This window comes from Leptodactylus fuscus, chromosome 9, assembly GCF_031893055.1.
Source record: "Leptodactylus fuscus isolate aLepFus1 chromosome 9, aLepFus1.hap2, whole genome shotgun sequence".
NCBI lineage: Eukaryota > Metazoa > Chordata > Amphibia > Anura > Leptodactylidae > Leptodactylus > Leptodactylus fuscus.
The window spans coordinates 65,580,845-65,607,882 of NC_134273.1; the positions used below are offsets into that span (position 1 = coordinate 65,580,845).

General features: G+C 42.9%; 2 protein-coding genes across 3 annotated transcripts; both read left to right on the top strand.

Annotated features, from left to right (window-relative positions):
* The first annotated feature begins 2,506 nt into the window (after nucleotides 1-2,506).
* Nucleotides 2,507-17,690, top strand: LOC142218755 (flavin-containing monooxygenase 5-like). 2 transcript variants are annotated; one of them, XM_075287659.1, is made up of 9 exons: nucleotides 2,507-2,568; nucleotides 6,651-6,791; nucleotides 6,886-7,074; nucleotides 8,009-8,171; nucleotides 9,491-9,633; nucleotides 10,360-10,559; nucleotides 12,498-12,847; nucleotides 14,678-14,750; nucleotides 16,325-17,690. In XM_075287659.1, exons 2-9 carry the CDS (start codon nucleotides 6,660-6,662, stop codon nucleotides 16,656-16,658), a joined length of 1,584 nt encoding a protein of 527 aa, XP_075143760.1. In that variant the 5' UTR covers nucleotides 2,507-2,568; nucleotides 6,651-6,659; the 3' UTR covers nucleotides 16,659-17,690. The 2 variants fall into 2 exon arrangements, with proteins under 2 accessions (XP_075143760.1, XP_075143761.1); XM_075287660.1 differs by lacking the exon at nucleotides 2,507-2,568 and adding an exon at nucleotides 3,875-3,890.
* Nucleotides 17,691-23,458: 5,768 nt separating this feature from the next.
* On the top strand, nucleotides 23,459-26,742 carry LOC142218433 (protein kinase C delta type-like). The gene is made up of 4 exons (XM_075287175.1): nucleotides 23,459-23,509; nucleotides 25,521-25,771; nucleotides 26,002-26,064; nucleotides 26,175-26,742. The coding sequence occupies exons 1-4, from the start codon at nucleotides 23,459-23,461 to the stop codon at nucleotides 26,740-26,742; spliced, it is 933 nt and encodes a 310-aa protein (XP_075143276.1).
* The last annotated feature ends 296 nt before the right edge of the window (nucleotides 26,743-27,038 follow it).

Genomic DNA, 27,038 nt, shown 5'->3' on the forward strand with positions numbered 1-27,038 from the left:
TTACATTGCACAATTCCTGTGTTCTTCCTCCTACATATGTATGAAGAAATTAACAGCTGGGTGTTACAATGTATCCCTACAATTTCAGCACTGATTAGGCGGTGCCCGACCCATGGGAAAAAAAATTAAAATTCTGCCTTTGCTCTCCACTTTCCGAGAATGTCAGAGCAGAGCGGGGACGCCTCTCCTCAACATATATGTTATAACTCATGTTATATATTATATCTTACCTCTAAACTGTTGAAGAACCGAAAGAGGGACAAAATGTGCGGCGCGCGTAGCGTGCCGCAGCAAATTTAGCTCCACCCACTTTTATGTTGACTCCACCCATTCTTATTCATTTTTCATGTGCCCCCACACAGTATAATCCTCCTACAGTCACCCGTAAATTATTTGTTCCCTCTCTATCTCTCCCCCAGTTTCATATACACCCTTCATCTGCCCCCAGATTCATGTCCCCCCTCCATCTCTGCCCCCAGTTTTATGTCCCTCCATCTCTGTCCCAGATTCATGTCCCCCATCTCTGCCCACAGTTTCATGTCCCCCATCTCTACCCCCAGATTCATGTTCCCCCATCTCTGCCCCCAAATTCATGTCCCCCCATCTCTGCCCCCAGATTCATGTCCCCCATCTCTGCCCCAGATTCATGTCCCCCCATCTCTGCTCCAAGATTCTTTTTTTTTTTTATTCAAAAAAGTTTTTTATTGAAGTTTTTTAAGGTATACAACAAAAGCCAAAGGCTAGCAACATTAAAGTTGTACAAAAAGCCAAGAAAATACAACATAAAAGTGTCAGCATAAGTAGCATGAGACATTATCAAGTAGTCAACATTAGGTGAGTGTCAAAGAACCAAGGAGAGTGAGGACTTTAAAGTATGAACAAGGCAAACATAAGGTGAAGTAAGCTTGTCTAGGGAGTTGAAAATCTTATACGTATTAACAAAAGAATGCACCTTAGAAATAAGGGCGAGAGGCACCTGAGCAGACCTCGCAAGTACCTGAGTGAAGAATGGGGGGGGGGGGGAGAGGAGGGGAGGGATGCACAAGATTTCGGAGGAGGAGAGGCGAAGAGCAGTAAAGGAGAGGACGAAGAAGAGAGAGGAGGAGAGAGAAGAATGAACAAGATGGGACATAAGTAGAAAAAAGTAAGGAGGGGTGGGGTGTGACGAAGGACTCTGATTTAACATGAGGGGAAAGAGTCAGATAGACAGTTAGGATCTTTGACGCAGCCAGGGAGACCATATCTGTACAAATTTGTCATGGGACCTATTTGACCAGCTAAGAAGCTCTTCAAATCTTGCCACATCTGCTCCAAGATTCACGTGCCCCCATCTCTGCCCCCAGATTCATGTCCCCCATCTCTGCCCCCAGATTCACGTCTCCCCATCTCTGCGCCCAGATTCACGTCCCCATCTCTGCCCCCAGATTCACGTCCCCCATCTCTGCCCCCAGATTCATGTCCCCCCATCTCTGCCCCCAGTGTCATGCTGTCCCCTCCTTCATCTACCACCAGTTTCATGTTCCACCTCAATGTCTACAAACAAAAACCACTTAAGCTCACCTTTTCCTCGCTCCCCCACCGCTCTCTCCGCAGTCTCGCTAACACTGTTGTAAGCGCAATGTGACGTCATCACATCGCGCTTACACAGCCACTAGCCGGAGTGCAGCGGCAAAGCAAGGAGCTGAGCTGTGACAGCTCCTTGCTTTAGTCGTATATGTATTCAATTTAGATCTGCGTCCTCCAGACGCAGAATTGAGTTGAAATCGGGACATACTTCCTTCCAACCGGGACCGCGGGACACGTCACCGAAATTGTGAATGTCCCGCGGAAATCGGGATGGTTGGGAGGTATGTTATATATGTTATAAGCCTTAAAGGGTTTGTGTTGTTATGAACAGTTATCACCTATGGACAGGAGAGAGGATAAGTGTCTGATCACTGGAGGCCCTAAATCAGGTCCCCCAGTGATCAGGAGGACGGGGGGGCCCTAAGTCCCCCTAAAACCTCTTTGTGAATGGAGCACCAAAGCACTGGTATGTCCTGCGCTCCGTTCACTTCTATAGAGCCGCCAGGACTGTAATCCCCAGCATTGGCTCCATTCACAAGGAGGCTTTAGGGGCCATTGGGTCCCACATCCTCCTGATCACTCGGGGACCTAGCGTCCGGGCCCCCAGAGATCGGAGACTTATTCCCTGTCCTGTGGATAACAGACAAGTGTCCATAACGGCACAACCCCTTTAAAGAAGTCCTTTGTGAAATGAGTTCCATCTGTTTTCATCCATTCTCTGTATGAGTTATATATAAGCGCCCACGCATTGGTATATTATTTGCCTTTATGCCCCTTTCACCTAGCAACCTATAAAACCAAAGTCTCAGCCCCAGTACACTTGAACTCAATCTTAATAATAGCTTCAATGATATCCAGAGATAACAGCCTTATAATCTCGGCCTGTGAGGGTTGTTTGGGTTTGTTTGCGTTAGACTTTAGACAGCGGAGAAAACTTTACTCTATATAAGACTCTCTGTATCTATTACAGCACATAGCAGGCAGAAAATCGCAACCCGACAGGTAAGTAAGGCATGGGTCAGGGATAAGTAGGAGCGTTTCTGCTTGGGGAAGATATATGGTAGATATATACAGTATATAACATGAAATGCGGTCCTTCTTTTTTACTCAAGGCATTGCTTTTCTCCTCCATCTTGGAATTGCTTTCCAGCATGTTTTGATTGTCTTTTCTCTAGCAGCATGTTATAGTTGCTGCTGTGTTTTCTCCTTGTTGAGTTAAATGGAACTAATAGACATATACTGTAATGTGATGCACATTGTCACTGGTAATATTGGCGTAGTAAAGGAAACCCCCCCCCTCCCCCGGCCGGTTTGATGTGTTCATGCTGTATACAACCAGGTCATCCATTTATCTGAATGGTCTCCATAAAAGACATGATATTCCAGTATTTCTCCACAGTAAATGAGTTACAGTTTCCTATGGCAGTAAAAACAGGGTGATAGCTGCCCCAACAACTGGACCATTCCAATTTTTTTTTTTTGTGGATGTGAAAAACATAAAAATCAGTGTTACTCCCCTCTCCTTGGCTTCTGGCACAATTCCATTCTGTCTTCGACCGTCTTCAATGATATCACAGACATGGGTTATACTGGCGTCATTATGCGTCGTGAGACCACCGATATCCTTGAGACATCTGTGATCTCACTAAAGAGGCCCGAAGACAGCAGGGAGTCGTGTTGGAGTCCCCTGGGCCTCCAATCATTATACTCTGTGATCTGAAGAGACCCAGTGTAATAGCAGTTCCAATACGGACGTATTCAGTTTGAACGAATCTTGAGGGGTTTGCCAAGCAAATACTCTTGCCACGGGCCCATGGCCTTACTTACCGATCCCCACTCCTGCTCACACCTTCCTCCATTTCCCCTTCTGCCCTCCAAGGGGCCCCGTACATCCCATATCACATTGCTCTCTCAGCGACGTCTTGACACTGTTCAGTGCCAGCGCTGTACATTACCATCCCCAATTCTCTCCGAGTCTGGCCCCCGATACTAGGCAGCGTGGTGAGGTCTCTAGACGGTGGCCACCCGCTGTCCTAATCCTGTTTGTCTATACTCTCCTTAGATACCCCGGACAAATCATTAGCCCCTGAAGATCCATAAGTTGTGTGGTGAAAAGCATAGGGCAGGGGTCCGCAAACTGCGGCCCGAGGGCTACATGCGGCCCGCCAAGCACTTCTGTCTGGCCCCGCCGACAACGCCGGCAGGCGTGCATTTATAATGAAGCTCCTGGGGAGCTCGGGCCAGGTCATGGAGCGCACTTCACTTTACCTATTGGAGGGCACCGCTCCCGATGTCTGTGTGACCTCATTCAAGTGCCTGAAAAGGTAGGGATTCTGCTTGTCCCTATTTTTCATGTATATGTTTGTAGAACTGGCATGTCCCAATCATTCAGGATATACCGGGCATGGCCCATAGGATAGGGGATAACTTGCAGATCAGTGGGGTCTGAACGCCTAGACCCCGTCCAATCATAAGAACATGGGACTTTTGTCTGAATTGAATGTTGGTTGGGCGAGTGGGGTCACAAGAACATGGGCAGAAGATAGCTGAAATACAGGGCTTGGCAATGTCTGGCCCTCCCATTGAAGTGGATAGGGTTTAACTTGTTATGCAGGGAAACCCTTTAAGTAATGAATGGTTTAAAACAGGTCAATGGCAGTGTGAACCTAACCTGACCGCGCATTCACACAACCGAGTTTCAGCCATGAAATCGGTCTACGTGTTGGTCAGATTTACTGGCCTAAACAGTGTGTCGGGGTAGGGACTCTGAGTAGTATAATATATACAATATAATGCATCCATTAGCCTGTAATAACAATTAGGAAAATGAGTCTGACGTGCATTTCAGGCGAATGATAATAATATTGGAATTAATTATTAATAATAAAACAATATACTATATATCTCAAAGTAGCATAATGTGAACCAATGTTTTCCTGTGCAAAGTGCAAAGGAGAACTCTGCTATTTGCACTACAGTAACCCTTAGGATGTGACTATCCTGTGTGTCAAAGGTTTTTACTGTTTTACACTTTCTACAATATGGAAGGGAAGGAGGTTCTCGGTGCAGAGTCCTTGCATATGATTGGTGTGACCAAGACTACAGACACTTCCGTGTAGCTCCTCACTTAACAGCTTAGTGGCTGAAAGCTCAGTGCACACTTGATCTGAGGACTGTGGGTGCAGCTCAGATAATAAAGGGTTAAATAAGAACTGGGAAAGGGCCTCACTATTCATAGCAGTGCAGAAGAAGGAAGCGCTCACAGCCTAGTCCTTCACTAACACTCCGAAACCAGGCAAATGAATTGGCTTATTGTGAGTAAGCAGTGTCTTAGTGTCTTGTATCTTGTATTATAGCATATTTCACACTTAAAAAAGTCCTTGTTGTACAGTAGTTCAGTTTTCTATCTGAGTTTTTCCTGGCCACACACCGACCTATTCATCTATGTCAGCCCATGCACATGATTGTCTTTTAAGCAATTGCAGTGTAATATAACATCACAAGTGGGATTGCATAGCTCAGGTAATAGCATAAACCGTGTTGGAAACTGGGTGTAAAAGAGCAGGAGTATTCCTCTTTGTTATTTAAGCTCCTATGATGTATACGGATATTGGCATTCATGTAAATGCACATTTACATGAAAGCTGTCTGTACCCTCTATAAACTGCTGTATACCTATATCTTATCTACCATAGATGGACTCTAGGGCAGTATTTGAGTAATGCAAAGTCATACTAAACACACTTATCAAAATATGCTATTCAATAAACTAGACATCTAATCAATTATACAATATTAAAATTTGTTTAATTTAATTAAACTGACTCCACCCAAAATAGGTCCAGACTGCTCAGCACGGTTACAATGTAGCAGAGTTGGCTAGCCTATACCAAATGCTTTCTATTCTGCACATCCCTTCACCGCACTACCAGCCCAGATCTCCTGGACCATCTCCATACTGTATATAATATTCCTGATACTTGAAACATAGTTACTTATGCAACACTCAGGAAGGCCAGGGCTGGTATCACGGGTAATATATTTCAGGGGGTCCCTGGGTCCCAAATGTGCACAAAATCTCCTTTTTGATGTCCCCGACTACCCGCCCCCACTCTGATATCTGACAGTGACAACAGACAACCAGGCTTCGGGGGTAATCGTTGCTCTTTTTACTAGCAGGACAAAAAAATACAAATGTACACATGGAGGAATTCTTCACATACAATACAGCAATCTTTGTAGGCAGTGTCCAATTAAGCAGGTGATGGAGCTTGGAGCAGGAATGCTTTGGATAGTTTAATTAATAGTTGCTTGAGTAGTAAACTTGTATATACTTGTAAAGACGGCTTGTATCCAGGGGGTTAGTCCTCAACAACTGGGTACATGTATGTAGGGGAGCGACTGGAAGTGCCGGCAGCGAGCGATCCTCGATTTCTGCCAGGCTAGCTATGGGCTTCTTAAATATAGATTTGTCCCAAAGACTTACTTGGATAGAGAGATACGTGTAGACGTCCCAGATGTATGGATAGGAAGGTCCGTCAACTTTAGCGCTTGTTAGATTGGAGCTTCAGAGGAAAACACTCTCTGAGAGGGATCTTGAATACAGAGGAAGAGACCTCTCTGCTTGCAGGGCTGTGGGAGCCGGCGGCCATTTCTCAGCTCTCCATGTCCTCAGTCTGCTCCTGTTTCTCCACACCAAAAGACAAAAGAGCAAAAAGTTCCCAACCCCCTCTCTAGAGAGGGCGGTCACTCAGCTCCGCCTCCAGGCCAGCCAAGCTCCCTTGAGTGGTCCTGGAGGTCACCTAATTATAATGGAGACTCCCTTTACAGTGCCAGCTCAAATTACATTAAAATGGTAAATATAGGCAGGTGTAGTACACAAAAACATCCACAAGATGGCACATTAATAGACCCCCTGTGTGCTGGCTCTGGAAAAATAGAAATGAAGGAAGGAAGGGGGAGTAAACGCTTTACCTTATATGCAAATGTCCATATCATCTCGGTCTGCAAGGACTATAAAAGGGAATTGGACTAGCAGTACCGGGACATTACACTTATCTTTGCTCTTTTCCTTTATTTCGTAGGCCACCACTATGGGGAAGAAGGTTGCTGTGATAGGAGCTGGAGCCAGCGGTCTTGTAGGCATTAAAAGTTGCTTGGAGGAAGGCTTGGAACCCACCTGTTTCGAGAGATCGGAAGACATTGGTGGACTATGGCGATTCAAGGTTAGTTATTACAATACTTTAGTTATTTTAACATTGTTTTTACAAAAAAAATATACGCAATACTGTATATCGTCTCAATTGTTGTAACTTCCAGGAAAACCCTGAGGAGGGCAGAGCCAGTATCTACAAGTCTGTTATTATTAACACTTCCAAGGAGATGATGTCCTACAGTGATTTCCCAATTCCAGATGAGTTCCCAAATTTCATGCACAATTCTAAAATCTTCCAGTATTTCAAACTCTATGCTGAACATTTCCAGCTACTTCAATATATCCGCTTTAAGGTAAGCTGTGGTGGGAGGTTTAAGTAATAAAATCCTAAGTTTGGGAACTTTATAAATATTCTTCTCATTTTCAAAATTCTAATAAAAAGGCGATATCTCAGACCACCGTTATTATAATCCACCATTACATGAGTCCCATGTATGGGTGATTTTTGACTACAGCTTCAGTATAAGCCTGCATAGGGTATGGTCTTAATGGTCTGAGAGGAACTCTCTCCTATGCGTTGAAAACATTAAAGGGGTATTCTCATCTCAAGTATCATATTCAGACTTGTAGCTGAAGCTAACTGAAGTGTTTTACCCAATACATTGCCAGATCCTAGATCCTGACAATCACATCTGTTTGCCAGATACAAAATTTCTCTCCTCATTCTTTACAACTGGTTGCCTAGGTTATAGTCCTGCTACCAGGTCGGGATGATGACTCCTGGCTGTCTATATTCTCTTCTCTCACTGCATATAGCTTTCAGTTTTAAGCCCTGATATTTGCATGCGTAAATCCAGAGAACTGTGCCATTTAGAGCAAGCAGGAAGTAGAGGGGAGAGGAGACAGGAGGGAAGGTGAAATCCTGAGAGGAGAAATCCCTTGTAACTGTTTAGTTTATAGCTAACAGAGGAGCTGATATCTGACAAATAATTTTAGCCTTAGGTGTCCATACAAATCTTTTCGTCCGTATTTGGCTGTTGGGGCCAAGTGCTGGGTGCTAGGATGGCACCAAAAAGTCATTGGGTAGGTTTTTCATATCATATCGGCTTTAACACATGAACTAAATTTCTCGTGTAGTTGAAGTGCATTGCTTGACATAATTCAGTGACAATGACCCTCATGGTGGATACGGATATACATTTCTAACTTATTTGTCCTTTTACATATAATAGTGTGTGTTTGTATACACTATACATTATATATTATAATAGTGCCTTTTGATTTCAGACCTCAGTGTGCAGCGTTAAGAAGCGGCCAGATTTTGCTACAAGTGGTCAGTGGGAGGTTATCACTGAAAAGGACGGTAAACAGGAGTCGGCCATTTTTGATGCTGTTCTTGTTTGCAGCGGTCACCACACAGAAGCCCATCTCCCCCTGGAAACATTTTCAGGTGATTTTATTATTTATTGTCATGACCTATTTATCCTTCTATACAGGATTTCTGCTTGCACAGTAGAAAGAACACATGCAAAGCTGTTAAGAATTAGGGGGCGTTCACACTTGCACCCTGTGTCATTCTGCCAGTTTTCCGTCCTAAGACCTAGAGAAACTGCACAGGGGACGGCTTCCTGGTGGTCAGTTTTAAAACCCATTCATTTCAATGGATTTTAAAAGCAAACTACCGGTGTGCACCTGCAGCCTCTCCGCGGGGTAACCGTTTCTTTTGGCCAGACCCAAAGTTGGACATGCAAGATATAGGACTATAGGAATCTGCAAAAAATCAATCAAAATATTCTTACACTTTAACCCCACCAATGGGTCCTAGTTATCCCCCTATGGCTCTTTATCTGATTTCTAATAGCAGGAGGCTTAAGGTTATATCAAGATATCTATTTGCCGTGGTCAGTGAATATTCTTGTTTTCTGTGAGTTAAACAGCTTCAACTTCAGTTTGATACTCTCAAAATCCGCCTGCCAAAACGGCTCCCATTGACTTCAATGGGGGCTGATTGCTTCTTTTTTCGGCTAGCTAGTAGTGGAAAAAAGAAGCAACACAACAATCCCATTGGTGTATTGGAGCGGTCACATGAGAGGTATGTGCATGTCTATCAGCCTGACCCATTTTTCTAGCTAGTAGCAGAAAAAAAAGCAAGATGCTTACTCTTGCCGTGGATACCTCGGCCGACTCAACCACGGCGCGAGACTACCTCCTGATTAGGCCCATTCATTTGAGCCTAATCTGGAGTGGAATGCCGGGACGGGATGCTGGTGCACTACATCGTCATTCCGTCGCAGCTAGCCGGGCGGTATGTCCACATGCGGAATCCATTTTCCACCGTGTGAACATACCCTTAAAGGGTAAGAATACTTTTATTGATTTTTGCAGATTCCTTTACAGTATATTGCAAAGTTTATTCCTTTCACCTGCACAAAAATTTTTTACAAGTAAAAGTATACTTACACATTGGTAAAAGGAGAGAGCAGCAGCTTCAGAACAGGTACAATCTGATACAAAGACCGTTTTCTCAGGCTCGACACAAATCTCTTAAAAAGCCCTACAGATGGCACGGAGAGCTGGCATAGGGGTAGGTTTTAGAGTAGAGAATGTTTGGGAATAAAAGGGATACATTTAGACTGGAAAGTATTCCTGCAGCCAGGGACAGGTATACCAAGGGGGCAGCATTGAGTTGTATACAAAGAGAGGCAAAGGTAAGGAGAATCCGAAGGAAGTTTTGGCAGTTTTGTGACTGAAATATCTCCTTTACAACAGGTATTAAAAAATTTAAAGGAAGGTACCTTCACAGTCGAGACTATAAAGACCCAGAAGAATTCAAGGGAAAAAGAGTCATTGTTGTTGGGATTGGAAACTCTGGTGGAGACATTGCTGTGGAACTAAGCAGGACAGCATCACAGGTTTGTCACGTACTACATGTGGAAGCTTGCTACAAGATCAACAGCTTAGGCGGCATTCACACTTGCGCTCCTGTGCGCCCAGTGTCATTCTGCCGGGTTTCCGTCCTAAGCTCCGGAGAAACTACATTGGGGACGGCTTCCTGGAATGGGTTTTAAAAGCAAACCAACGGTGTCTGCCTGCAGCCTCTCCATGGTGGAACCATTTTTTTTGGTCGGACACATAATCAAATATACAGGACTTTGTGTCTGGCCAAAAAACAGATTTCCCGCGGAGAGGCTGCATACGGACAAATGAATGGGTTTTAAAACTGACCACTAGGAAGCCGTCTCCTATGCAGTTTCTCCGCGGCTTACGAAGGAAACCTAATCTTTATCAGGAAGGTATTTTGCCATTCTAGCGCATGGCCCATGTGGCGTAAATGCTGTATTTTACAGTCACTGCAAAGTGCATGGAATTCTAGTGAATCCCAGCCATGTATTATGGAAAAATACCATCACAGTTTTGGAAATCAAATATGTCAATTATACCTACAGAAACACCGGCGGTTTTCCTATAGATACAATTGAAGCAGAAAGTCCGCAAAAGAAATCTCTGCAGACTTCATATATGTATAGTTAGCAGAACTACTTATAGATAACCGTGCATAGATTTCTAGAGTACAATGTTTCACCCTTAGTTACATACAACTAGGCGATGTCTAGTAACACTTTTTTTTTGGCTTGCAGGTATTTCTCAGCACCAGGAGAGGCTCATGGATTCTAAACCGAGTGTCAGACTATGGTTACCCCGTGGACATGTTACATATTACACGTTTTCTTAATACACTACAACATTGTATACCCCACTTCCTCTTAAATTACATTGCAGAGTCCAAGTTAAATCAACGCTTTGACCATGCAAATTATGGCATAAAACCGAAACACCGGTAAGATGCATTGCAGAACTTTGCTTTTTTATATAAAAGAGACAGCGGCTTTTTCTAATTTCCACCAAAACCTTACAACTGGATATCTAAAGAAAGTCCCGGCTTGGCTGCTGCGAACTTTACATTGCTTCTGTCATCAGACTAAGCTGTCCTGTTTATGAGAAGCATGGAGAGCTATTGTTAACCTACATGCTGTAGATAATACAGGGTGGCGAAAATAACTGATCCCACAACATGGCCCAATATAGTATATGGCATTACATGGAGGATACTACAACAATAAGACTGCAGTAGAGAACGATATCATATAGGAATAGTGATGGGCTTAATAAACATGTGAATAAGAGCTAATATCTATATATTGCTGCGATAGTCTTACATGGTCGCTCTCCTGCTGTAGGTCCTCCATCTGATAACACTATAACATTCAGCCTTATCTATATGGCTAAGCACTGCTAGGTACAGAACCAAGGACAAGACTATGGAAATGTACAGTATGACAACCAGGTACACCGTGTGACTATCACAGCTTTTATGGACAGGATTATGGCTGTAACATTGAGTATTCCCCACCAATAAAACACTGAAGGTATTATATGGAGAAGTGAATGAAGACTTTTCTATAGTATCTGTTGTACAGAATTCAGGTACAATTCTCGGCACATTTCATGAGTAGAATAGCGTTGTTTCTGTTTTTTTCCTATAACATAGAACCGCTTTCTAAGTTTATACTGTTCAGACCAGTGATTGCTGTAGAGCCTTATTCTCAGGGATAGACTGGCATAGACTTCAGGGATGCGAGAGGAGATCAGTCCTGCAACAATCAGGACTTTTCTCTCCACGTTTTTCCGGTGGGAACTCAGTGGACCCCATTACGGTCTATAAGGGTCCGTGGGTTTCTGCAGGTAACCGCCTTTTAAGTGGATTGGGTTTCCGTTTTTCAGGTCCCCAAGCAGACCCAAAGAAGGGAGACCTGAGAACCTAGCATAAGTTATTGACTAGGATTACATTAGTCAGGCTTGTCTACAAAGGGCAGTGCGACTGCTAATATGAGGTATCCACATAGAACAAAGCAGCTTAGGGTTGCATATAGGAGACACATAACCTTTACTTCAACAATGCAACATCCAAAAATGATGAGGTTCTGGGTCTGTGCTGATCTTCTCTGATTCCCAACACTAATTCATTGCATATTCTTGCATCTGCCACAAGGAGAGCACAGAGTAAGGAGATATTTACAGTTTCCATCAAGTTCAATGGCAATTGTATTCATTTCTATGTACGGAGCTCCCTCTAGTGGCTATAGGCAGCAAGTTTTATGATTAAGAAATCAGGATATAGATAGAGGATATTTATCTGTGCATTTATACCAGTTGTCTGCTGTAGAAAAATATGGGGGCTATTACAAGATATATCAGAACTAGCAATTTCAATATTATTGAGAAGTGTACGTTTCTTAATAGTTTTTTACCACTTTACTCCATCATAGCTTTCATTAAGACTGGCAAACTAAATTCCAATATTATAAATAGGCCTTGGGGCCTTTTCACTTACTGTCTCCTTTACAACACACAATGAGTGTTCAGATTGTAACAAAATCTAATAATACAAGAAGCGCCCATATGCATTTACTATATCTAACCACTAGATGGCGTTGTTGCTATTGTGTTTTCCATGTGTCAATATTACTAATGATCTCAATCAGATTACAATGTCCTTTATCTGTATAAATCATTATAACATTATTTTTACAGTTATACATTTTATTTTTGTCATATTTTGTCCAATTGCAGACATAAACTTAGTACAATAGATATGAGGCCAGGTGTTTTTTTTTTCTTTTGCCTTATTCATTGCCTGCTTTATTGTGTGGATTCTGTCCTTTTTATTACACAATCTGCCCATTTATTAATTCCATTATTATTTGATTTCTATCAGTGTTTTTAGCCAACATCCTATGGTGAATGACGACCTTCCAAACCGCATTATTGCTGGCACTGTACAGGTGAAGTCTAACGTGGCCAAATTTACGGAGACGGACGCCATATTTGATGATGAGACAGTGGAGAAAAACATTGATGCTGTTATATTTGCTACAGGTTATAGCTTCAACTTTCCTTTTTGTGAGGAGCTTAAAGTGCAGAACAACAAGATCTCTTTATATAAATACACCTTCTTACCGGACCTCGAGAAGCAGACATTGGCCGTCATCGGCTTAATACAACCACTTGGGGCCATTATGCCCATTTCAGAATTACAGTGCCGACTTGCCACGAGAATCTTCACTGGTAAGGAAACTATATGATCTAATAGCACTAGCAAATACGCCTGAATATAGTCAAGTATTATTGTGATCCCAAGGTTTTGGAAATCACAGCATGTCAATTATACCTACGAAAACGCCGGCGGTTTCCCTATAGGTATAATGCGAACTTTGTGTGAAAAGCGCTGTAGGAAAAACCGTGATGTGTTTCTTCTTTTTTGCTGCGAGACACTACATGGGGCTTTAGTCTTAAGGGGTCTGGGATCATTGAATTATATCTACACGTTCCAGGTGGGCTAGAAACTAAAAATGCATTGATACTTTCCTGCATCCTCCCCTCCATTCCTGTGCTGGACTGCCGGTCACCTTTGCTGCTCTGTTTGTATACAGAGAGGTTGTAGTGGTGATGTCATATACCTTGCAGTATACAGCAGAGAACAATCCCTAGCTGCAGTGGTCTCTTAGACATTAAGTCAAGATGTAATGGGGGCCACAGTGCAGGAATAGAAGGGAGGACACCAGTAAGTATCAAGGAGTATGTTCTTTTTTAGCCCTCCCAGACTGTGTGCATTTAATTCAATGAACCCAGACAATCCCTTCTATAGAAATCTGTTCTAAACTCCAGACAGCAGGAGGAGCTGAACAGACTATACTCATGCCATATAACATGTAATCCATTCATTTAGTTATATAGATGATCTCTCTTTATAAAGCTGAGTCCCACATTGCAGAAACGCAGATATTTTGTTGCAGATTTTACTGCAGTTTTTTAAGCCAAAGTCAGTAATGGATTGAGCAGACGATAGAAGTATAAGGGAGCCTTCACACGATGTAACGCTGCGCTCATTCTGATAATAAAACACGTTCAGAATGAGCGCGTAAAAAGCAGCTCCCATTGACTTAAATGGGAGCCGGCATACGTGCGCTCCCCATTGAAATCAACGGGAGGCTTTTCCCCCTATGCTTTCAATGTCATACGCGCGTAATACATTGAAAGCATAGGGAATAAGGCCTCCCATTGATTTCAATGGGGAGCGCACGTATGCCGGCTCCCATTCAAGTCAATGGGAGCTGCTTTTTACGCGCTCATTCTGAATGTGTTTTTACGTTCAGATTGAGTGCAGCGTTACATCAAGTGTAGGCTCCCTAAGAGCTTCCTATGTATGTCCCATTCCTTTTGTAGCCACTTTTGGCTAAAAAAAAAAAGCAGTAAAATCTGCAAAAAAAAAGCTGCATTTACGCAACATTTGGCCCCAGCCTTAGGCCAAGGCCCCATGGGATGGAAATGCCGTGATTTCTTCCACGGCGTTTTACAGTAACGGCAAAGTGGATGGTATTCTAGTGAATTTCTTGCCCACTCTGCGGTAAATACCGCTGTGCGGACATGCCGCGATTTCCAAAACTAGCGCGGTTTTGGAAAACGCAGCATGTGAATTATGCCTACGGAAACGCCGGCGGTTTCCCCATAGGTATAATTGTAACAGAAAGTACGTGGAGGAAAATTCCATGAACTTTCTGTCTAAAGCTCTGTGGGAAGAACCGCGATTCGTTGCAGCCACGGTTTTTCCTGCAGGGTTTTTTGGCTGTGGGACATCCCGTGGGGCCTTAAGATAGTTTAGTCTTTAGGACACTGCAGTGTTGTATTTCTTTTGTCTGTCGCCACTCTCATACAGTATCAGTGCAGCAGCCAAAAACTGTCTTTGCAGTTTTCCACAGAAATTATTAAAACGTAATAATAAAATTTTTGTGAAATGAAGTAAAATCCTTTTTATTCTTAGGAAACAGAAATCTGTGACTTGTATCTTAACAACATCTGGTAACTAAAATGTAATCCCATATATTGTTATTGCTTTAGGAGAGAATTTACTGCCCTCTGCTAGTGACATGAAAGAAGATATCCGAAAAAAGAAAGAAGAGATGGAAAAACGGTAATCTTAAAGTGGAGCTTTAGTGGGATCCAGAGAAAAGTAAAAAAGTTATAGGAGAAATGTACCCTCGAGCTTACTGATGGGCCACACTATCAGGATAAGCTCACTCCGCTGCAACATCTGCAAGTCTGGGGTTTGCAAGGCAGAATCCATCTGAACATGGCTCATGACGCTTCATTTTTCCTAGAGGAAAAAAATCTTCTCCTGATTTCCATTGAAATGAATGGAAGAGTTGGAAGGTGATATTTTTTGAGGCAGATTCCGTCTTAATAGCCACCTGCAAAAACTCTGTGACGCCCCCAGATTCCTAAATGTTGCAGTAAAACAAAGAGTCATGCCACACATCTCATAGGTGGGTTTTGCTTTTGAGACTCTCATTAATTGGTGAACACAGAAATAGCTGTCTGTTCCTCCCATGCTCATGATTTAATAATGTTGTACATATGCCATTTTTGCAGGAAGGGTTAATTTTTTTTCACTTTTTAAAGGAGTTGTGTCACTACAGGCAGTTATCTTCTATCCACAGGGAAGGAGATACGTGTAAGACCATTGGGAGTGGGTGTCTAACCAAAGGGACCCCTAGCGATTAGGAGAACAGGGAACAGACAGTCCCCTGGAATCCCCTCAGCGACTAAGGCTAAGGTCCCACCTTGCGATTTAGTTGCAGATTTTGCAGCATTTTTTTGAGCCAAAGTCAGGAGTGGATATAACAGAGGGGGATGCCTAAGAGACACCTTTATATTTTCCATTCCTTTTCAATCCACTCCTGGCTTTGGCTCAAAAAACTGCAGCAAAATTTTCACCAAAACACGGTGCATTTCCGCAACATGGGGCCTTAACATAAGGTCATGGGCCCCACTGGCATAAACGCTGTGATTTGCGGTAAGAAAAAAGACCATATACATTTTTTTAATTTTTGACAATTCTATTTTCTATTTACGTGCCATGTTACTTTTCAATTTAACAAATGGCTCCATTTTTGTAATTTAGGTCATGACATGAATATTAGAGATGAGCGAGTAGGTATTCGATTGATTAGGTATTCGATCGAATACTACGGTATACTCGGTCGAATACCATGCGGTAAACGCAGTAAAAATTTGATTCCCCTCCCACCTTCCCTGGCACTTTTTTTACACCAATAACAGCGCAGGGGAGGTGGGAAAGAAACTAGGACACCATAGGAATTGGAAAAAAAACTTATACAATTGGCTGGCTAAATCAGTACCAGCAGCAGCAGCAATAATAATAATAATAATAATAATAATCCTGGGACTTGGGCATGTTAGATGCCCCCAGACATGCTTCCCCTGCTGTCCCAGTTGCATTGCAGAGGTGTTGGCATCATTTCCTGAGGTGTCATTGTGGACTTGGTGACTCCAATTGGTCGAATTTTGGTTTCCCTGAAACAAGCATTTTTTTTCCCATAGACTATAATGGGATTCGATATTCGAACGAACAGTCAAATATTGAGGTCTACTCAAATTGAATTTTCGAATATTTCACTACTCGCTCATCTCTAATGAATAACCCTATTATCTGTGTAATCTCTACGTCTATTCTGTCATCCCCAGCTATGTCTGCAGTCAGCGACACACCATACAGGTGGACTACTTGGAATATATGGATGAACTGGCAGAATTGTTAGGTGTAAAACCAAACCTGTTGCGTCTTCTTCAAACTGATCCAAAGCTGGCCTGGCATGTCTATTTCGGACCTTCTACGCCCTATCAGTATCGGCTGTCTGGACCTGGAAAGTGGGTTAAAGCGAGAACAACCATCTTATCGCAATGGGACAGAACTCTGAAACCAATGAAAACGCGATATGTAGAACCAAGCTCAGGCTTTTCTCTCTTACATGTGATCATAGGGCTAGTGGTACTCTTGGCCGCCATATTCCTTTATTAAAGAATGGTAATAAACAAGATGGTTCTGTACGGACCTCAGGATATGTCTAATGTCTTTCCAAAAGGCAAGTGTAATACGGAGGCTTGTGGGCGATATATAAATGTGTACTACAATGAGAAGGATTATCAGAGACAGATTTAATACTGTATTAACATTACAGCAAACTGATCTATGGGGTTATAGGTTGGACTTGATGGACTGATGTCTTCATCCAACCTCATCTACTATGTAACTATGGCTCAAGGCCTAATATATTCTGTCACTGATCACTAAGAAGTCATTTTATGTGCAATCATTTATAAGTGCATAAAAATAGAGTTTAGCACCAAATCCACCCATGACTTTTACTCTCCTCTACTAATTTGTTCCTCAGATTCAGCTTTTACTTGTGAAATTGATCCTTAGGTATATATCATGTGTAACATCATTAACTTTATCAGGGCCTGGGTACACATCACCCCGATTCACACTAGTGTATGTATTCCATCTGGTTAGAGTCCGCATGGATTCCCCCCGGACGGAACACAATCGCAATTTTAAGCGCTGTGCTGTAAAAGCACAAGGACCCCATAGACTATAATGGTGTCCATGTGCTTGCACGTCTATGGGGTCCGTCTATGGGGTCCGTGTGCTTTTACAGCAGAGCGCTTGAAATTGCGATGTCGGGGGGAATCCATGTGGACTCTTCCCGGACGGAATACAAAAGCAGATGTGAACAGGGCATTACATGTATCATTGCACAGGAGCCATGTAAAATGAGTAGATGGTCTTAGACCGGGGCACCACATGGAGCCGCAGTAGAAAATGCAACATTTTATAGTCACTGTGAATCCCATTATGGTTTCGGACATCGCAGCATGCCAGTTATACCTACAGAAACTCTGGCGGTTTCCCTATAGGTATAACGGAAGCAGAAAGTCACCAAAGGAAACCCACAATTGTCCCAATTACTGCAATTATTAATGGTTGATTTAAGTAATTTTGATATTGGTCTACTATGTAAAGCAGGTTAACACATTGCTATAGTGCACAGCCGAGTTACTGTAATATAAATATATTTCTATGATTTTCTTTAAAAAAAAAAATTTCATGTAATGAACTCATTTTGCGAAATAATAAAGCTTTTAATTTACAAAAAAGGTATTTTGTGTTTTCATTGTATGTTCACATTAACTTCCTAAATATTACTGTATCCAGGGTGAACTTCGCGCAGGTTATAGGTGTAGTCATGGATTCGGTTAGTATATAACGATGATATTTTACATTGGATCTCAATCCTCTTTCTGCGACAGAACATTTCTAAAAAAGAAGAAAGAAAATTACAAAGTCAAAATTGGAAACTTTGCCATATTGCAGATGCATAATACAAGACTAGATTGCTGTGGGCCAAAACTGTACCCTTGTCTGCTCCTAATTTTTATGGAGGTATGCGAAGATTGCACCATATGTTGTCATACAAAGTGTCCACAGAATGGGATGAGTTCTAGAAGGACAGTCCTATCAGATGACAAATATATCCAGAATGATGGAAGAACAATAATATGTAAAAAGGATTTATTCAGTATACAGTGCATGTTCTTATTCTCTAGTCCAGGTGATTAGTAAATGCCGTGCCTTTAATACTAATATACACACCTAGATTTACATAGGGCAGAAGCCAATTATGAATATATCATGCAATCTTTATTTCACAATTGTAACCATTACACAATCCATAAACTGCATAGTATTAAAATAGGATACAATACAAACCTACAGACAGCTGCAAGTAACACATAAAGTCTATGTCTGGGTCACAGCACCAAGAACTTCCATGTTATGTTCAGAAGGGTATTACATAAGAATACCCCTGTGATTAGGCTCAGAGGGGTGTTATATTATCCCTTTATTAGACAATCAGGCTTGATTCACATGAGACGTCGCTCTACTATCAGGGATTCCGCCCTCAAATCCATTTAAAAAATGTGGAGAGAAAAGTCCTGCAAGCATTCTCTCTGCATTTTTCAGGGGGAAAACTGGGCAGAAACCCGGCGGACCCAGTTATAGTCTATAGCAGTGATTTTCAACCTTTTTTGAGCCGCGGCACACTTTTTACACTTAAAAAATCCCGGGGCACACCACCAACCAAAATGGCACAAAATGACACTAAAACAGTACATATTATACATATAGTTAATAATATAGATTCTAAATGGTTGATTCTTTGGTTGAAATAAACTGCCGCAAAATCTGCAACAAAAACGCTGCGTTTATGCAACGTGGGGCCTCAGCCTTACGCCTTCTGCATACAAGTGGCACGCATGTGGTTTTCACTGATATAAACATTAAAAATTAATTGACAGGGCCACAAATGCAGACAGATATAGGGTATGTATAGGACAGATATAGGGTAGGTATAGGACAGATATAGGGTATATATAGGACAGATATAGGGTAGGTATAGGACAGATATAGGGTATATATAGGACAGATATAGGGTAGGTATAGGACAGATATAGGACCTGCTCTATAATTTTCAGCTCTTCAATTTGGCCCAGATACACAGCCACAAAAAGAATGGCTGTATATATGGGTCCTTAGAAATGTATAGGTCTGTACTCTTATCCACAGTTGTGTATAAAAAGTCTGGTCATGTGCATTGCAGGTTACAACTCAATATGCCTCATATTAATAGCAGTGAACCCCATCATGTCCCTCACATTAACCCCCTGTGTGCTTTACATAAGGGATACTGATATGTGAGACATATGGAGGTGATAATTAAGTAAATATCTTCATTATATAGTACCCCCATATGTCACACGTTATTAACTCTTATGTGAGCCACACAGGAGTTAATATGAGGGACATGATGGGGTTAATTGCTATTAATGTGAGGCACATGGAGTTACTAAAACTAAAGTAATAACCCCAAATGCCTGACATTAATGAGAATAGTTACTAACCTGGTGTTTTCTTTTACTTTCACTTTGTTCAGCTTCCTCTCCTCCTCTCCTCTTCAGGGCTGCAGACGGCAGGAGCCTCCTCCTCACGTGTAGCAGCAGGTCCAGGGAGCCCTTATCCTGTGCAGTGAGAGGCTCACCTCTGATTGGTGGGCAGGGAGAGAAGGGGGCGTGTCCTACACCTCAGCTCTAGCTAGCAGAGCAGTGAAGGGACGCTCCGTCTACATTTACACGGGGACTGGCTGCTGTGCCAGCAAAATAGGTCTCCCGTGCCAATCTTGGCATGCGTCTGGGGAACTTTCCCCGCGGCACACCCGACCATGTGTCACGGCACACTAGTGTGTCACGGCACACTAGTGTGCCGCGGCACACTGGTTGAAAATCACTGGTCTATAGGGACTGTGGTCTTCTGCAGGTAACTGATTTTTAAGCAGATTGGCTTTTTGTCTTTTGGGTCCCCAAGCAAATCCGAAAGCTCATTGTTAAAATTAATCCAAAATAATCTTCATAATCCTAAAAGATCCTGAGAAATTGGCATTAGTAGCAAGGACATATTACATACATCCTCTTTAACTAAAGTGCCACCAAGCCCCACAGAGAGGGTTAAAGTCCCCCCGCAGTCTCCATACTTTCCCTCTTCTACCACAGAAAAAAACAAACCAAAAAATTCTCATAATACTCAACTCTTTTTGCTACCCTGCTGTATCGGGTCTAGAGTGTTCTGGGAATGGGGAAGGGAGGGGATGAATGACAAAGCAGGGAGGGGATGACTCTCTGCTCATCTTTGTATGCAAAGTCGCCTATGACCTGAAGCTGGGACAGTCTAGAAAGGTGGGACAGCATATGCAGGACTGTTCCACTGTACCAATGGGGCCCTTGCTACCATAGGGCCTAGTTCAAGTGCACTGTTGGCTCTATAGTTAAAGCAGCCCTGGCTGCAGTGATTACATACCATACATCTACATGACTGCTGCAGTGATTACATGTCATACACCTACATGACTGCTGCAGTGATTACATATCATACACCTACATGACTGCTGCAGTGATTACATGTCATACACCTACATGACTGCTGCAGTGATTACATGTCATACACATACATGACTGCTGCAGTGATTACATGCCATACACCTACATGACTGCTGCAGTGATTACATGTCATACACCTACATGACTGCTGCAGTGATTACATGCCATACACCTACATGACTGCTGCAGTGATTACATGTCATACACCTACATGACTGCTGCAGCGATTACATGCCATACACCTACATGACTGCTGCAGTGATTACATGCCACACACCTACATGACTGCTGCAGTGATTACATGTCATACACATACATGACTGCTGCAGTGATTACATGCCATACATCTACATGACTGCTGCAGTGATTACATGTCATACACCTACATGACTGCTGCAGTGATTACATATCATACACCTACATGACTGCTGCAGTGATTACATATCATACATCTACATGACTGCTGCAGTGATTACATGTCATACACATACATGACTGCTGCAGTGATTACATGCCATACACCTACATGACTGCTGCAGTGATTACATGCCATACACCTACATGACTGCTGCAGTGATTACATGTCATACACCTACATGACTGCTGCAGTGATTACACGTCATACACCTACATGACTGCTGCAGTGATTACACGTCATACACCTACATGACTGCTGCAGTGATTACATGTCATACACCTACATGACTGCTGCAGTGATTACATGTCATACACCTACATGACTGCTGCAGTGATTACATGTCATACACCTACATGACTGCTGCAGTGATTACATGCCATACACCTACATGACTGCTGCAGTGATTACATGCCATACATCTACATGACTGCTGCAGTGATTACATGTCATACACCTACATGACTGCTGCAGTGATTACATATCATACACCTACATGACTGCTGCAGTGATTACATGCCATACATCTACATGACTGCTGCAGTGATTACATGTCATACACCTACATGACTGCTGCAGTGATTACATATCATACACCTACATGACTGCTGCAGTGATTACATATCATACATCTACATGACTGCTGCAGTGATTACATGTCATATACATACATGACTGCTGCAGTGATTACATGCCATACACCTACATGACTGCTGCAGTGATCACATACCATACACCTACATGACTGCTGCAGTGATTACATGTCATACACCTACATGACTGCTGCAGCGATTACATGCCATACACCTACATGACTGCTGCAGTGATTACATGTCATACACCTACATGACTGCTGCAGTGATTACATGCCATACATCTACATGACTGCTGCAGTGATTACATGCCATACACCTACATGACTGCTGCAGTGATTACATGCCATACATCTACATGACTGCTGCAGTGATCACATGCCATACATCTACATGACTGCTGCAGTGATTACATGTCAGACACCTACATGACTGCTGCAGTGATTACATGCCATACACCTACATGACTGCTGCAGTGATTACATGTCATACACCTACATGACTGCTGCAGCGATTACATGCCATACACCTACATGACTGCTTCAGTGATTACATGTCAGACACCTACATGACTGCTGCAGTGATTACATCAGATCCCAAATTGATATTGCAGTAAGCATATGGCCATATTGTGTAGTGTCAGATTGTTACAGCAATACCTTTTATTTGAATAGCCTGGCATAGCTTAGATACATTGTATCCGATCCTCAGCTAGCTAGACTGAATAGGAAATAACTGTCTGATCGCTGAGGGTCCAGCAGCTGTAAGCACCCAGTGATCAGTACAGAAGTCTGTAAGCACCCCCAGGTGCCCCTTGTGAAGGAAGCAATGGTGCACACGCTCAGACACTTCTCTTTTCATTTCTATGGGGCTATAGGGACAGAAAACTCCTGTGAATGGAATAATGCCAAGCATGTGGCACTTGAATACTATATTATGCCACTATGGACCACTAACTAAATAATATTATTCTACAACACCAACTATATCTTCTCTCTTGTACTGCAGATTGGATACGCACATATCTGTATGATAAAAAAATCATTCATGGGACAGCGTAAATACAGTTCTTAGTGTTTGTCAAGCCTTAGAATCCAGGATATACATTACTGGGACCTAGCAAAGTCCTCTCCCCCTAAAATGACCCAACCCATGACTGCTATAGATGAGACTCCTTTTTTTTCTAAATGAAACCTTTCTAACATGTCAGTGGAGGAATCCCAGGAACATCGCTATAATGGCTGCAGTGGTGGCAGATACTACCAGGCCATGGACCCTGAGGTGGCCCAAAAAGGCCTTGACATAAAATATACTACTACACTAAATAGCATGAGTTAGGTAGGGGCCCCATTACAGACATTAGGGCTCAGGAGACTGAAGTTGTTTCTCTGGAGGAAACCCTATTTAACCTCCATAGAAGCATCTCCTTCTCTGTACAGCTAGATCTACAGTGATAAGGGCACCGTCTATTAAATCCTATGGAAATAAATCATACTGTAATGTATCTGGATCATATGAATATCTACACAACTGCACTTATTCTACAATACTAGCCTCTGCTAATGAGTAATGGGCACCACTGCCAACCCAGAGATAAAGTGACATCTCCTGCCCCAGCTACTGATAATACAGCAATAGAAGAACCAGCCATGAAGTCCTCCATTCCTCTGGACACTAGACTATCAGTCATGAGGCCCATATCACATATGGCAGAGCTGGTACATGTAGTACTGGCAGGCAGGTGACACCTGAGGATTCCGTGACCTCTGCCATCATGTGACCTGCACACGACCAACTGTCATTTAGTCTCAACTGTCGATGGCAGCGATTAGACTGGACTTCAGGATTACTGCAAAACTTCAGAGAATGGTGAATACTAGACGTAGAGGAGAAGGAGATAGGAAGAGAGGAGAAGGAGATAGGAAGAGAGAAGAAGAGAAGAGAGAGGAGAAGAAGAGAGAAGAAAAGAGAGAGGATAAGAAGAGAAAGGATGGGAAGAGGAAGAGAGAAGATGACAGCAAGATTGGATCAAGGAAGATCAAGAAGAAGAGAGGAGGAAAGGCCAGAATATTGAAGGATGACGGGCCAAGACCAGGCAGCAACCAGGACCCCGGAACATCCAGCCCCTACCCTGACTTCTACATCAGTCGTCTCACCATCCATCAGGTGTTGGGTAGGGGCTCCTTTGGAAAAGTAAGCTTTATGACTTCTTAATTTTTGATAAAGGCAAAGAGGAACTTAAATTAGTTGACCCATTATGGACACTTATTACCTATCCACAGGACAGGGGATAAGTGACCAATTTCTTGGGGCCCGATTGCAGTGTCCCCTAGTGATCAGGAGAACAGGGGACTAACAGTCCCCCTAAGATCTCCTGGTGAATGAAGTGCAAGCGTGCTGTTGTGAATAGCGCTCCATTCCCTTCTATGGGACTGTCGGCTCTTTAGTGATAGGGTATAAGTGTCTATAATGGAACAAACTCTTTAACTATTCAGTTTTTCATTTTTGTTGAATTAAATGCAAGCTATTGTTTTGTGTTATCAGCCAATTAATGCATATCAGAGACTAACAGCAGTTTCTTCCCACTGTGTGAATGCTAGGATGTCCATAAATGTCATGGCCCCGCGGTCACTCCTTTATATATCATATCTCCAGTGCTGAGAACCTCCTCTGACTTTCTATCTATATGTGTGGATGGTATCAGTAGTTCTTTCTGTAGAGCTGTACAACAGGGGTGTAGCTATGGGGGTGCTGCAGTAGTAGGAGCTACCGGTCCTGGACCCTGTGGGGGGGGCAGATTTTGCACTGGAGCTTCACATTGTGGCTGTGTTGTACTGTAATAAAAAGCACCAACTAAGTATCAATGTATAAATAACACAAAGAATTCTTTTGATTTTAAATCTAAATTTATTACTACAAAAATGTTTTTAATTGTAAAAAATATAGCCCCGTAGCCCCCTGAAGAAGCAGGGGCGAAACGGTCCGTCGGGGCTCAGAGTGGAGGTCGCAGCTGGTGAGCAGTGATTCATGTATATGCTCCACATTTTGTCCTATGTATGTTGGCTTATGTAATACTGGCATGTGTGTGTAACTTTACATTGGTTCTGTTACCTTATATGCTCTTACTATATAGTGGTGATAGGGGTATGATTTTTGCAATGCTACAGATATATTTTTTCAATTAAGTGCCCTGATCTTGTGATACTGTGGGCAATAGGAGCCTATTTCCATTTATATATACTAAATACTGGGCCTCTCTATACACACATTTATTGCGGCTGTTCTCATCCCCTACACCACTAGCAGATTATACACCTGCTGGAGCTGCTCAGTCCAGTGCGACCTCCACTCTTGTTGTGTGTTTTTAAATGTTTTTATGTGTTTGTTTTCCTGATACCAATATTTTTTACAATTAAAAACATTTTTGTAGTAATAAATTTAGATTTAAAATCAAAAGAATTCTTTGTGTTATTTATACATTGATACTTAGTTGGTGCTTTGAGTTTTTGCGGGTATCTTTGTTTTTTTTATCTAGTATTGAGATTGCTTTGGGTTTGATGTTGTACTGTAATAAGCCTCCACATCAGGTCTAGTCTGATAGAAAGTGTAATGAGGTGCTGGTCTCATGGATTGCAGGGTCTGGTATATGTAAATATTCTGTATAGTCATCCCCATAAAGCTCAGAAGCACAGACATCACATTATATTTGCCCACCTCTGCTGTAGGGTCTGGATCAACCTGAGTGACCGACCGCTCAGTCCACCCCTCTGTCACTGGCAGCAGAATATCCAAAAACCCCCGCAGACAAAGGCCCATGTAATAAATGTATAAGAACTTTCCCTGTGACCACTTTGAATGAATTTGCCATCTTTTATTTCAGGTGGTCCTGGCATCATTACCCGGCCGAAATACCTTAGTGGCCGTGAAGGTTATGGCTAAGACACAGCCCTACATAGCAGCTTTACGAGAGCGGCAGATACTCCAGAAGACCCAAGACTCTCCATTCATCTGTCATCTATATGCCGCACACCAGTCCCAGGATGGATACTATTTCATCACGGAGTATCTGTCCGGTGGCAGCCTGGAGGATTTAATCGGAATGTGCGGCAGTCTGAACACCGACAACGTGAGGTTAGTAAATGACGTATCAGTTGATGGGAGAATGACTGGAAATGTACTGAAGGGTGGAAAGTATAGGGTGACATAAGAGCACAGGTATAGAAGACTGCAGAGACTGGAGGGGATACAGGCGGCCATATACAGCGCCCCCTCTCCACTGCTGGTGACACTGATACTAACATGATATTAGGGGATTGCCAGAAAAGTATTTGCTGTCATTGATACTACACTCTGTCTTTCAGATTCTACACAGCAGAAATTGCATGCGGCCTCCAGTTCCTCCATGGACACAACATCATCCACAGGTAAGTGGAAATTGAATTCCCATTGTAATGGTGGATATAATATACCCAGCTTTCCTAGAGTCCTGATAGATAGCTGTTTTTTACATGTCATCTGTCTTCTTTTATTACAGAGACATAAAGCCAGGAAACATCATGCTGGACGGGAATGGCCACATCCGCATAATCGACCTGGGGATTGCCCGCGATGGTGTCACCTCATCCCGTAAGATCCGTGGATTCGCGGGCACACGCCGTTACATGGCCCCTGAGGTGCTTCTCGGACTGGTATATGATGCAGCAGTGGACTGGTGGAGCCTGGGCATTGTTGTGTCCAGAATGGCAACAGGAAGCTCCCCATTTGACTTTTACCGCAACGTCACCAGAGATGAGCCAGAGATTCCAACTTGGCTGGATGCCCAACTACAAGATCTGCTCATAGAACTGCTGCAGAAAGATCCCGAGAAGCGGCTGGGTGTGAATAACAACATAAGAGACCATCCCTTCTTCAACATCATCTGCTGGGAGGAACTGGAGATGCGGAGAACAAAGCCGCCATTTACACCTTCCAAAGCAAAACTGCAGAATGAAGACCTGCCGTGGCCGAAAGATCAGACCTTTCACCACGTGGCTGAATTTGACTACATGTCAGCAAGTTGGAGAGACCTCAGCTGCCTGCAACATCCTCTCAGACCATCCTAATGCTGCAAATCTACCACCATGCTGTTTCCCGTACCTGGACCTTCAATATCTGGCTGCTTCTGACATCACTACCTCCCGAAGATCCTCCAGAGAACCAGGAGCGGCCTGTGCACGGATCCCATCACAGCACAGGCCTGGTAAGTTATATGCATCACATATATAACAACATTACATACACCTAGATAAGTATAGGCACACAGACACATATATATATACATAGAAGTATAGACACTAGACATAGACGTATAGATAGATACAAGTATAGTCACAGACACATAGATAGAACAGTTAGATGT